At 40.4% G+C, this 14,156-nt stretch overlaps 1 protein-coding gene across 8 annotated transcripts in view; it reads right to left on the reverse strand.

Moving 5' to 3' along the window:
* The window catches only part of PDE1C (phosphodiesterase 1C), a 570,553-nt gene that overhangs the window by 362,516 nt on the left and 193,881 nt on the right, over positions 1–14,156 (reverse strand). For all 8 annotated transcript variants that reach the window (XR_012002742.1, XM_072764662.1, XM_072764660.1 and 5 more), the window contains one exon: positions 6,233–6,404. Coding sequence is in view for 7 of the 8 variants with exons in the window: in XM_072764662.1 (XP_072620763.1) it covers positions 6,233–6,404 (172 nt within the window). In the remaining variant the exon portion in view is untranslated. The remainder of the gene's footprint in view (positions 1–6,232; positions 6,405–14,156) is intronic.

The following is a 14,156-nucleotide window of genomic DNA, read 5'->3' on the forward strand; positions in this document are numbered from 1 at the left end:
ACTCTCTGCAACATATTCTTGGTAAGCTATGTATAGAATCAGGAACACTTTTGCCAAAGCCCAAATAAGTCCATTCTAAGTGGGAAGAGAAGCTCATCAAGCCCCCAGTGATTCCCTGGGGGAACAAACATGTTATTCTTCCAAATGCAAAATTATCAAAATTTGGTAACTCAACCCATGTTGAGAGTCACATAGCTCAAGGGAAGTAACTGAGATGGCCCATATGCACTGGATGGCTTCAGAATTTCTGCTTGCATCTAAGGAGGTCAGGCCGGGACAGTCTTGCTTAGAAAGCACCCATAGGGCTCATGTTCCAGCCTGGGGTTCATTGCACGATCTAGTCATATAAGCAGGGGTCAAGGTGTGGAGGATCAATCCACTGCTAAACAGGGTGCTGAAAACTAGGAGAGAAGGAATTAATGGCTGTCAGATTCATTAGTCCTCTTAATCCTAGCAACAGTCCCCAAGGCCTGCGTTGTCAATTCAGTTTCCATTTGTAAAATGAGGAAACTGAGACTCAAATCACATGGGTCAGAAGAGCATTTGCAAACTCATACCTGTGGCATTGCCAAGCCCAGGACCTTCTACTCAGAGGGTGGTCCTCAGACCCTCACATCACTTGAGAGTTAGTTTGAAGTGCAGATTCCCAGGCTGCAACCCAGACCTACTGAGTCTGGATATGAATTTAATAGGATCCCTGAAAGAATTCATTCATAAAGTTTGAGAAGTGCTGCCCTTAAAGGGGTTCTATCCAAAAGCATGGGTAGATTAAAAACATAAGTTTGGACTAGAAGAAGGATTTAGCACAAAAGAACAGGGTATGTCTCACAGGAGAAGCACCAAACTTTATATCTCAGCCACCACATCCAAATTAGTAGAATCAATCACATTATCTTATTCACCAATGACAAAGCCTGAAGCCAAGGAGCAGAACGTGATGAAGAAGTCATAGCTTTGGATCCAGGTAGACTGGGCTGAGATTCCTAGCTCTACCACCTGCTGAGTAACTTTGGATAAGCTGTTTGATCTCTCTGAACCTGTTCCCTGACCTGTACAACTGGGATTACAATACTTGCCTTGCCCTGGTTTGGGAGAGATTAAATGAGCAAATGAATGTACAGTTCCTGGCCATAGCAGGTGTTCAATAAACATTGGTTTCTTTGCCCCCCATTGCAAAAGGACTGGTGTGAACACTGGAGGCTGGGGAGAGAAAAGGCTGCCAGCAGCCAACTCTTTCCTGTTTTCTGGGCCCTCTGAGTCCTATCACTGATCAGACTGGCTGGGCTTGTCTGTCTACCTCAAGCTCCAGTTTCCGTTTTCTATCTCATCTCTTTTAAGAAAATCCTGGGCAGAACAACAGGCTTAAAGAGACAGGTCATGAGGAAGAAGGAAAACAGGCATCTGGGGTGTAATCCCCAGGAGTATCTACTTTCCAAACACTGAAGTTTTTTTGGTTTGTTTTGTTTTGTGTGTGTGTGTGTGTGTGTGTGTGTGTGTGTGTGTGTGATGGTTCCCACCTTCTTCTTTTCAAAAGTCTCAGGTCTTAAAAGCAGATTTTTCAGGCCAGAGGCTTAGCAAACTTTCAGAGCAACATGGCGTCTGCATCTGGAGTCACAAAATCCAAGTCTGATCCTATTTACTCAAAGGCACATAAGGCTTTCAATGAGAGCTGGTAGGGAGAGGAGACTAGCACCTATCTGGGTGCCAGATACTGTGTTTGTCTCATTCTTTTATATTACCTCCTTTAAACCCTCTCACCATTCCTAGGAAGTGGGCGCCTCTATCCCTATTTCAAAGATGGAGAAAACAAGGCCAGATTAGATAACTGACCCACTCAAATTAACACAGCAAAATACTTCAGAGTTCCAGGGAATATTCAATATCATCTGGTCTAGTGATTCTCTAAGTGTGGACCCTGGACCAGCAGCATTGGCACCACCTTGTTAGAAAGGCATGTTCTAGGACCCCACCCAGACCTGAGGTGGAGGAGCCCAACAATCTGTTTTCATAACTCTCCAGTGACTGTCATGCACCCCATGTATGAGCCCCACTGCCCTTGTCTACCCTCAGGTGTGACAGTTAAGAGAATGGAGGTTCAAAGAGATGATGCAATTTGCCTTGGTAACTCAGTGGAGACTAAAGCCAGTACAGCCACTTTCAGGAGTTGAATTTTCCTACCTGGGAAGCTTAGAATATCGCACTCATGAAGAGTAAAAACTAAAGTCCATAGGACAACCACACAAAACTTGCAGTGATATAGGCTGGGATTTGAACCTGAACAAAAATGAGGAGCCCATTCCCCTCATCCATTGGTCACTTTCTCTCAAAACACTGCCCAACTGACTGCTCTGAGACATGGAACATTTGTCTCATCCCTATTGCCCAGTAAAGAGGAGGACTAGAGGGGAGCGTGCCAGGGAACACATGCAGAATTGAGATGACATTTGCACACCCTCAACTGTTGACTTACAAGCCTTAGTGGAAAGAGGTGGTACCTCTCATTTTGTAAAATCTCTATTTTTAAATCTGTGTGTCACATTCTCACTTTCTGCTACACTCCCTTGCATTATTGCTAACTGACATAAACAGTGAGTGTTGGCCACCAGGGGCCATTTGGTTGGATGAGGAGCTGTCCTGAAGCCACGCTTACAATAAAAGCCACATGCATTTGTTTTTTAACAAAGTTTATTTATTTGTTTTTTAAGTAATCTCTACACTCAATGTGAGGCTCTAACCAATGACCCCAAGGTCAGGAGATGTATGCTCTTCTGACTGAGCCAGCCAGGTGTCCCCCCAAGCATGCTTTTTTTATGTGAGTTTATAGATTACATGTTTATTTGGGATGGGATTCCAGGGGCTGCTAAAGACTAAACAGGACCTAGAGTCTACTCGAGCTACCCCTTGCTTCTGCCATTGGTGACCACTGATTGGCAAGCCATTGTCCTTTTTCATTTGTGTTTGAATTCAATCAGAACCATGGGCTCTTCCTTTCTGAGCCAGTTTCTCCATTTCTAAAATGGGCATCATGTTTGGGTTTTTAGGGTCATGCCTGGCAATCTCAGAATTCTATGGTTATTGTAACAGGGAGCCTCAGGGAGACTGAAAATACAAACTTTAGAAGCTTTTTTGAAAAACACTTAACCATTTACAAATTTATAGATACTTCCTACCTTTGGAAATAGAGAATAGAATTTCCTTTAGGGCAGACTCTCCTTTTGATCTAGAAGGAATTACTTGAATGGAAATATTATACAAATATAAACAAGTATGCATTCTTTGCCCAGGGGGTGGCTTGTATGTAATTGTCACCACCTACTTGCAGAGAGCTAGAAAAGATGTCTAGGAAATGTGATAGGAAGCATCTGACCTCTTCCTTTTGAGGAGCAACATCATTAGAACATATCTGAGAAACTGGGGTAGCACTAACTGAAGCCAGATGTCAGCAAAGGACAACAGAAGCCAGCAGGAGGAGGCAGCACAAGAAAGAGGAGATCTGGACTGGACATGAACTTAGAACTTCAGTGAGGTCAGAAAGTCCACCCTCAGCACGAGATCCCATTGCCCTGGCAGGTGCCAGAGGCAGAGCAGGCTAAGTGCTGAGTGTCAGTGAGCCTGGTGTCCCTGGGTATAGTTAGGGAGACAAACCCCCAAGAAAAGTCTAGACTTCTGATAATATGGCACATTAGGCTTACTGTATTGAAGTTCGGATCTTGTTTGATAATAAAAGCTGATGACCGTATTTCACAACCCAGGATTCCTAATGCCCTCCAAGTAGAAACAAGGAGAAAGAGATGGGAGTAAGCCAAGTTGCCACTATGGTGCTCAGCGGTAATAATCCTACAGAGGAGCTATGAGGACGGACAATGCAAATTGATGAGAACCATGTGCTCCTCCTCAGCAAACAAGACCCACCCCAACTGAGAAAGACAGATGTTAACAATCACATGCCCAGATGTCTTAATTGTGTGTATAGGTGTGTGCAAATGTATATTTACACGCATGCGTGCACACACACACGTTACAGGGGTTGAGCAGCTCCAATTTTCAGAGTGAGAAAGAAGAACCTAACATCCTAACCTTGGTAGAAGACTGTACTGCTTAGTAAAAGGATTTCTCTCAGGGACTGAGAGCGCTGATCTATGATGCAACCTGGAAATGTTAAAATGTGTGAGTGTAACACACCATTTGTCCTATATTTCCCAGATCCTAACATTGAGAAGTCAGCAATTCTCGTGATTTTTCACTCAAGGGAAATGGGGAGGGGGACACACAAAAGTGATATATCCCTATCAGCATTATTTAAATTCAGCGATGACTCATTTCTTTCTTTGCAATCCAAAAAGCATATAGAAAATAAGTGGCACTTATTACATGGGTCACCTTGATTCTGCTCTAATTTATTTTTTGATAAATAAACTGTTCCCCACATCTTAATACGTTGCTTATGATAATTTATGTACAACAAATTCCACAACTGATGTGACCACCACAGTTAAGAAAAACACGTTAGAGAATATTTCCCTCCTAACATTGCCATTGAAATCACTTATCTTCTTCAGACAAGGAGACAAATAAATGAATAATCAACGCTAATGGATTTCTAGCTTCAATTGCTGAAAGGTTGGTACATTTACACCTGCCATGTTTTTCTTGCTGCACCAAGTGTTACAAGGAGCCAAAAATAAGTCCCAATATTAACAAACATAATTTAATGTTTTTTCTGGAACCCAGACATTGATACATAATTCAACTAGCAGATCAAATGAAGTTCATGACCATCAATACATTTTCTCTATTAAAGAGCACTGAATGCCAAGAGAAGAGATGATGGTAATAAAATTGGCAAGCAAATGAGATGTTCTTCTCATGAGAATGCCTCTTTAGCTGTTCATTTAAGAGGACAATGAAGCTGGTCTGGCCTGGAAAGAGTAGCTACAAGAAGACTACATGGGAAGGGGTGGACTCCACCAGAGACACTCCAAAATGAGAACATATAGCCCAAGAATGCCATTTGCCCTCCCTCCTCCCACCACAGTCAAGTGCAGAGAAATACAGGTTCATGGAAGTTACTTCTCTCTACCTGAGTGGGTTTTATTTTATGTGAAACCACACAGTGCAATAACCAAACCTTTAGTAGGCGTAAGAAAAGCATTTGCTTTGCAATTCTTGTCCTGCCACTGCATCAGTCACATTCCATAAAGAAATCCAAACCCCTATTCATCATTGCTTTTCAGAGCTCATCTATAATTCAGTCTACACTAAGAAGCTTCACACAATGAAATGGCTTTTACTGAGCGATTACACACGTCACCTGGATGCAAAAGAGAGCACGTTTTTCATGGGTGCCAAGAGTTGTCTGAGTTGTTTATGAGAGGAGAAAAGTGAGGTTTATATGTTCTACTAGCCATGTGGAGAGTACAAAAGCCTTATATAATGGAAAGAAAAGTGAAAGACATAAAACTAGGGTAACAGGGAGAAAAGAGGGGAGGAAGGCAGGCTGGCAAAAAAAAAATTAAACCTTAATTTCTGATACCAGCACTGCTGTATATTTCAAAAGAGAACTTGGAAGCCTCATTCAGGGAGAAGAAATAAATCAGTTTTACAGACCATGTCCCACACTCAGATTGATTTTCCTTTGACATGGCGGAAAGGTAAGTGCCAGAGTCGTGACAAAGCGGAGTACCATACAGGAAGAAAATGTAAGCGGCCTCTACAGAAGACGGAAGACCAAATGATGAACAAGAACACAGTCAGCAGCCACCTGGGAAAGCACACAGGAAGATCTGCAGTTCATTTCAGGAGGCAGCAGCTCTCACATCTCTTAGGACTAGAAACCTTCCCCCAGCCAGAGACTCTCAAGGCATGGGGCTGAATTCATTCCCACACATGCTTTTTCTCTGTATACTTATCTCCATGCGTCATCCTCCTTTGAAGCAAAAGACTCATTAATCCAATTCAAATTGCCAACATCAGTAAATCCTTCGCCTCAGCACTTAAATGCCAATACCAATTAAATACCAACAGCAACTTAACTACTGGTAAGATCTTCACTACATTCAAGAAATCCAGCCAGAAGTCCAGCTAGCATCAATTCCAACACTCCTCATCAATTCTAATTTACTCAGTGCAGAGAAATGAGGTAATTTGCAGGCCACGCTGACGATGCATCCAACTGGACTGAAATAACTCCACAGCAAATCAGAAGGAACAAATTGATTGCCATCCACCAAACCTGAAGGATGTCTTCACCAAGGCTTCTGGGCTATCGAGCTGAGGCAATTCATCAGCTAGGATTTCTTCTGGTGGTCGAGGGTCATGGACAATCGTTGGCCGTGGCTTTTCCTTGGCGTTTCCTGTGAGCCCATCAATGAGGGAGTTCCACAGGCAGTTCTGTGACTTGGACCCTGAGGTATGAGGGGAGAAATGTGTGCAGTCAATTACCAACCAACAACATGTCCTGCTTTGCCCAACTCAGGATATTCCAAAGCAAAGTGGGGAAAATTACATATTTCTCAGGATCTCCACCAACATCCAAGGGTTCCAAAAGATATGGGTCAGGCTACTTATGGAGCAACCAGGAGTTTTTAAATTTATATGCAGAAAATAGGCTAATACCCTGAATATTTTGATCCACAGCCAAGTATTAAGGACATATATTTCATTTCGTTTCAGTGGTGATCAATTCCAACTCCTGATAGAGCTGTAGAGATTTATGGATATATTTAATTAGCTATTGGAAGTATACAAAGGACTACTGTTTTAGAGAAGAACACGGATGTTCAGATACTAGTCTCCCTTATGAGCTCAGCTTGGTCAAGGACTGAGTTTCAAGACTCCATCCTATGGAGACACCCACCTCAAACAGGGCCCCACCTCTAAAACCCAGAACTCACTCTAGGCAAGTTCAGTCTTCTAGAAGATCAAGACCCAAGGAAAATTACACTGCATGTTTACTGATATTCTAATCAATAAACACTTCAAATATATTAGATGAACACTAAAGGCAAACATGAAGTGGTAATAGTGTCACAAAATAGGGCCTGATCAGCCACGTAGTCAAGGGCAATATCAACAGGAATGAGTTACATGGATATCACGTACCCCTGATACGATGTGATGAGAATGGCACTTCACCCCTGTGGTCCTTCTTCCCAAAACACATAGCCCCAGTGTATTAAGTACTAAGTATTGCTAGCCTCTGTTAACCTGATGCTTTAACCTCTTCCCTAGGTGCATATACCAGATATGCCTTGTTATGGACAATAATAATGTATCTGAGTCATCTTGCTTTTCAAATACAAACCAATCAAACCAGAGTCCACCCCCACTATGTCCCTTACTGAGCTTTCATACTCTGGACCATTATTCACTTGCCTTCCTCACCTCAGGGCAGGTACCAGACAACTAGGGACAGTCCCTAAGTTCCAGAGCCCACTGAAATTATTCAAACTAGCCAATCCTGAGGCTACTTACCCTGCCTTCCACATTACTCTGTACAGAAGCCACAATAAAGACACTTGTCCACAGTTTCCTCCACCCTAGATCTCCCTTATAACTTCTCAGGATGGCCTCCATGATGAGACATGTAGCCCCTCTTTGGGGATCTCCAAGTATCACAAAATTATCTTTTCAATGGCAGTCATTCCCAGATCTGTTGGCCCTACCATACCTAACTAATAATTAAAATCTATCCAGGGATCCCTGGGTGGCGCAGCGGTTTGGCGCCTGCCTTTGGCCCAGGGCGCGATCCTGGAGACCCGGGATCGAATCCCACATCGGGCTCCCGGTGCATGGAGCCTGCTTCTCCCTCTGCCTATGTCTCTGCCTCTCTCTCTCTTTCTCTCTCTGTGACTATCATAAATAAATAAAAATTTTAAAACATTTAAAAAAAAAGACATTCTTAAAAAAAAAACCTATCCAAATACTCAGTCTAGTCATGGGGAAAACATCAGACAAATCCCAAATGAAGAACATTCTCCAAACACCTGACCAATACTGCTCAAAACTGTTGAGGTTATCAAAAAACAATGAGTCTGAGAAACTATCATAGCCCAGAGGAGCCTAAGAAGACATGATGACTAAATGTATTATGGTGTCCTGATAGGATCATGAAACTTAAAAGGACACTAGGTAAAAACTAAGGAAACATGAATGAAGTATGTACCTTAGTTAATAATTCATCACTATTAGTTCATTAATTTTGACAAATGTAACATATTAATATAAGATTCATAATAGGGGAAATTGGATAAGGGGTATCTGGGAACCCTCAATACTATCTTTGCAAATTTTCCATAAACCTAAGACTATACTAAAATAAAAAGTTATTCTAAAAATGCAAATAAATAAAAACTATAAATAAATAGCTATTATAAAAGAAGTCTATGAGCAAAAAAAACTTTTTAAAGTAGAGCCTGGGAATATTACTATTGCTATTATCCAATTACCACTGGTTTGTGCTTATTATTCTCTTCCCACAGGAAGAGAATATTCTTGCACAAAGATACTGTTGGGTTGCCAAGTCATACACCCATGGAGCTGTGTCCATCCAGAAGGGGTTGGCCTTTTCTACCCCAACCATGCAGAGGGAGGACCTTTTTCTAACTTACAAAAGGTTCTTTATGGGGTCTGGGGGATCTTGTGCAAACTGGTAAAAGACACCGCCAGCTAATGCATATGCATGTGATAGATGGGCAGAGAATAAATCTATATGCGCATGGGGATGCCTCCTCAAGTCCCCAACCAGCTACCTACAGCCCACAACAGAAGAAATCTCCTGAAGGACAGCTTTATCCCTAAGATCAAAAGAACTTCACACATCTCACAAACATCTCTGAACCTTCTGAACCTTCACTAAAAACACACATATGGGTCAGCAAGCAACTCTTTCAATGACCATGCCTTTGAGTGCTCCCCTTGGGCTGTCCCACATCCAAATTGCTTTTGTATTAATCAAGAGAAAATTAAAGCACACTAGTGCCAGGAAACAGATGCCTCTAACTCCTGAAACGCAGGACAGCTTTTCTAAAGTCCTAAGCAGATATCTTAATAAGATCTGGTCATATTAATGAAGGTCTGGTTCTACGTTAATAAAGATCTGTTCTATGTTAACTAAGTAAGATCTGGTTCTAGGAGGAAGAACAATAGCAGCAGCCTGTTTTCTTAAATTTGATCTAAATGGAGGCTTTACAATAAGCTCTCTGCCCATTTCCCTTCATTCTTTTATTTACTCATTCAATATAGACATATTTAATTCCTTCCATATGCCAGGTTCCATTCTGGGCCCTAGAAATAGAAATATTAACCCATAAGCAATCACAATAAATTGGCAATGCACCATACTAAGGGCAAATGAAGTGCTCTAGGAGGCAGAAGAGAGCTCACCCACTCTGCTTCAGGGCCCCGGGGGAAAGATACACAGACAACATCACATCTGATAGGGATCTAAAGCAGGGACAGGAGCAGCCTGGGTGGCTCAGCGGTTTAGTGCTGCCTTCAGCCCAGGATGTGATCCTGGAGTCCCAGGATGGAGTCCCACATCAGGCTCCCTGCATGGAGCCTGCTTCTCCCTCTGCCTATGTCTCTGCCTCTCTCTCTCTGTGTCTCTCATGAATGAATAAATCAATAAAATCTTAAATAAATAAATAAATAAATAAATAAATCAGGGACAGATCTTCAGCAGGTGAAAAACAGAGAAATGAACATTCAGTGAAAACAGTACATGCAAAGGCTCAGAAGATACCAAAGTAGCTTGTAAAGGCTGAAGCAAAGTAAGAAGGGACGGTGACCAGAGAAAAGGTCAAAGGCTGGTTGGACAAGTTGTAAAGTGCCTTGAATAAAATGCTAGTCATTTAGAAAATTTTCTTTAGATGAATAAGAACTAAGGCCACATCTGTGTTTGAGAAAGGAGACTGGCATGCTTTAGAGCAGTGAACTTGTGAGGAATAGCAAGGTAGTATGAAAAGGTCCATGCACCCATCTCATCCATACATGAAATAAAGCCTTACCGCGTACTTATGACTAGTTTTTAGTATAGATGTGATCAATAAATTACAAATTCATATAAAAGCACTAATGAGTTCATAATAGCTTTCTCACCATATTTTCAGTGAGTGACTCAGAAGGGTCATGTGACCTAAGCTCTTTTCTATTAGGAGTCTCAAATGGAGATTGTTATTGATCTCTGGTTTAATTCCACTGTGGTCTGAGAAGAGACATTGCATGATTTCTATTTTCTTTAATTTTGTTAGGGTATACATTATGACCCAGAATGTGGTCTATCTTGGCAAATATTCCATTTGAGCTTGAGAAAAATATGTATTCTGATGTTGTTGGATAAAGCAGTCTATAGATGTTGATTATATCCAGTTGATTTATGGTGTGGGCTTTTTTCCTTTTTAAATGAATTTTATTTCATTCATTAAAACATCACCTATATATATATAAAGAGTTTTATATACATACAAGAGTTAGTATATATTCAGTTTATAGATCATTCTTGATGCACATAAGGAATCCCAGACTCCTTGCTATAACTTTATGATATATTCCCTCTCACTACCCAATCCCAGAGAAAAAGAAGTCTTTCTAAAGATTTATGATGATACTTTGGAAAAAATATTTCCAGCTATTTTTCCTATTTAACATCTAAACAACTATCCATTTATAAGTATTACTATACTTATAGTAATACTATAAGTATTACTGTCTTGTGATGAAATCTTTAGAGTATAAAAAAAACTCATTTTTATTTATAGCAACTTTTTGATAAATAAATCTCTGGTTTGTTTCTGAGGGGAGGTTTCAGATTTTTTACTAAATCTTCAAAGGGGTCCATAATTCAGTATAAAAAAAATATATGCCTGTGATTTAGAGACAGATTTTCAATTCCACCAGATTGATGGTGCGGTGAGTTCAACTATGTTCTTGCTGATTTTCTGTCTGATGAATCTGTCCATTTCTGAGAGAAGACTGTTGAGGTCTTCCTCTCTGATAGTGAATTCATCTATTTCTTTCTACAATTCTATTAGTTTTTTCCTACTAGTTTGACACTGTTGTTAGACATACACACATTAAAAATTCTTAGCTCTTCTCAGAGAATTGGCTCTTCTATCATTATGCAATTTCCTCTTATTCCTAATAACTTTCCTTGTTTGAAGTCTGTTCTGTTTGAAATTAATATAGTTATTACTGCTTTCTTTTGATTAGTGTTAGCACAGTATATTATTCTCCATAAATTTACTTTTAATCTATATGGGTTTTTATATTTAAGGTGGGTTTCTTATAGGCAATTATTTGGTTCTTATTTTCTGATCCAGTCTGACAATCTGTCTTTTAACTGGTGCATTCAGATCATTGATATTTTAAATGATTATTGACACAATTAGATTAAAACCTACCATATTCACTGTTTTCTGTTTGTTGTTCCCTTTTTTGTTCCTATTTTTGTCTTCCACTGTTTTTCTACCTCATGTCATTTTTTAGTGAGCATCTTAGATGATTCTAATTCTACTTTCTCTCTTTCTTAGCATATTGGTTATAGTTTTGTGGGGGTTTTTTTGTTTTCTTTTTTTTTTTTTTTTTTTTTTGGTAGTTGCCATAGAGTTCACACCATACATTTACAGTTAATCCAAGTCCACCTTCAAATACCACCATAATACTTCACTCACAGTGTTAGTACCTTATAATAACAAAATAATCCTAATTCCTGTTCCTGTCCCTTGTATCATTGCTGTCAAATCTTCAGAAGAGCTGTGAGTGATGCTCAGAATTATCCTCCTGAGGAATGGAAGGAACATTTAAATGCAAGCGCTCATCCCAGGGACAAGTATAACCCGACAGGATATTAACTCTCTAGGCTTTCTGGGTCCACTATGCATGAATGTGGGACAATTCCCACACCATCAGAGAATCTCCAGGACATAAATCAAGAGAAAACAGTACAACTGGAACCTAAAAAGTGGGCCAAAAGGATGTGAAGTTGGGTTCAAGAGGTCCCCAATACATAGAGTTCCCACACAGTTTTTGTATAGAAAAAAATACAACCAGAGGGGCACCTGGGTGACTCAGTGGTTGAGTGTCTGCCTTGGCTCAGGTTGTGATCCCGGGGTCCTGGGATCAAATCTCACATTGGGCTCCCCACAGGGACCCTACTTCTCCCTCTGCCTATGTCTCTGCCTCTCTCTGTGTCTCTCATGAATAAACAAATAAAATCATATATATATGATTTTATTCATTTATATAACCAGAATCCCATCTGCTACTCATTCCTGCTTTAAAAGGATCACAACGGCCCTTGCCATGGCTCTTCCCAAGGCAATTTGATGTGGGCCTTTTGAAGTTGAACTCTGAGAGCAGGAAAGAATGCTTCTTCAGAGTCTCCACAAAATGGGCAGAGCACCCTCCAGGGACACTGGGATGGTCTGCCCTGACAAAATGAAAAATAAAAATTCCACTGCTCTGATTTATTTTAAGCTGATTTTGAAGGCATGAAATGTTTCTGATTAAACAGAAGCGAAAAAAAGGAAACAGAGAGAGAGTCACACAGGTCTCTCTCAATAATATCAAAAACCCCATGAGGGAAATCATAGATAAACTAAGCCTTCAGGGTACCAAAAATAATGTGGCTCAGGTGCAGATGAGCAGCTCCATTCAGCCCACTCTGTGTCATCTGCTTCTGCCTCCTCCTGTCCCCTCCCCACCCCTGCTTTCCTGTCTCTTTTGACTTGTTCCTGTCTCTCATTTGAAGCTAATTACATTCTCCTTTTCTGTTATTTTTCCTCTGTCCCTGCGATAAATCCTCTCCCTCCTCTTCACAAAGACAACTTTTTGTATACCCCATGAACCCTCCAGACTGATTATAAATCTTCTGGATTCACAAATTCTGGTAGCCGCATCTGTACCACTGAGCTTATCAAAAAAACAAGTCCTCGGGTTCAGATGATACAAACATTGTTCAGCAGTTCCTACATGCTAGACATGGTAAAGAGGGCTTCACCTGTGTTACTTTATTCAATGGTCAAATCAACCCCTCAAAGTAAATATTTTTGAAATATTATTGAACACTAGGCTATTAAGACTCTAAGAGATCAAATAAACTGTATCGCACAGTTACAAAACAACAGATTGCTTTGACCTGAAATTCTCATTCTCCTTATCAAGGCTCCAGGTGATATGTCACACTGTTTGTACTTTACTTTTGAGCAAATAAGCAGATGCATATTGTAGATCAAGCATAATATTCCATATTTATTATTATGAACCAAACATTTTTTTACAAAAGAAATAAGATACACTCTATCTGCAACTAGGGAGAGCCTTGATGTTGCTTAATCTCTTCCATGAAAAAAAAAAATCTCTTCCAGGAAGCAGTTAGCAGCTTCCTTTAAAGAAGGAAGTTTGGGCTGCAGGAAAAGATGAATAATGCAAGGTAAGTTTAATGGATTGAGAAAAGACTTCTTAAGAAAGCAAGAAAATGAGATGAGAAGGATCTAAATAAGAAATAGCTACAGATTCATTTTTGAAGTGTGTCTAATGGTGGCAGTCTGATAAACCGCTGGCAGGAGGAGCTCAAGGTCACGTGGTAATTCTATTTAACTCTGACAAGTGACTTATCAACTCAGTTCCTGATTTGAAAAAAAAAAAAAATACACAAAGATAATGCAGACAAAAGCCTGAGAAATTAGAGTCCTGCAAAAGCACAGAGGAGGAATGCTTGAATGGCTCAGTGGTTAAGCATCTGACTTCAGCTCAGGCCATGATCCTGGAGTCCCAGGATTGAGTCCTGCATCAGGTTCCCTGCATGGAGCCTGCTTCTCCCTCTGCCTATGTCTCTGCCTCTCTCTGTGTGTCTTTCATGAATAAATAAATAAAATCTTTAAAAAACACACACACACACAGAGGAGAGGGAGTTAAATCTCCAAAAAGGTGAAAAAAAATTATTAGAAACCATCAATGATTCTCAAAATATCTGTGACACAGGTTTGTAGGTATCCTCTTTTTCTGGGAGGATATGGGTCTTGAAATTCCCATCCAGTTGAAAAACAGGGGCTGGACCACAGAGGTCAAGAATTACCTAATAAAACCCAGATGAAAAGTTTTATCCTCACTAAGAACAAACAATGGCAGTGAAAAAGATTAGGTATCGATAAAGACTT

This window comes from Vulpes vulpes, chromosome 7 (genome assembly GCF_048418805.1).
Source record: "Vulpes vulpes isolate BD-2025 chromosome 7, VulVul3, whole genome shotgun sequence".
NCBI lineage: Eukaryota > Metazoa > Chordata > Mammalia > Carnivora > Canidae > Vulpes > Vulpes vulpes.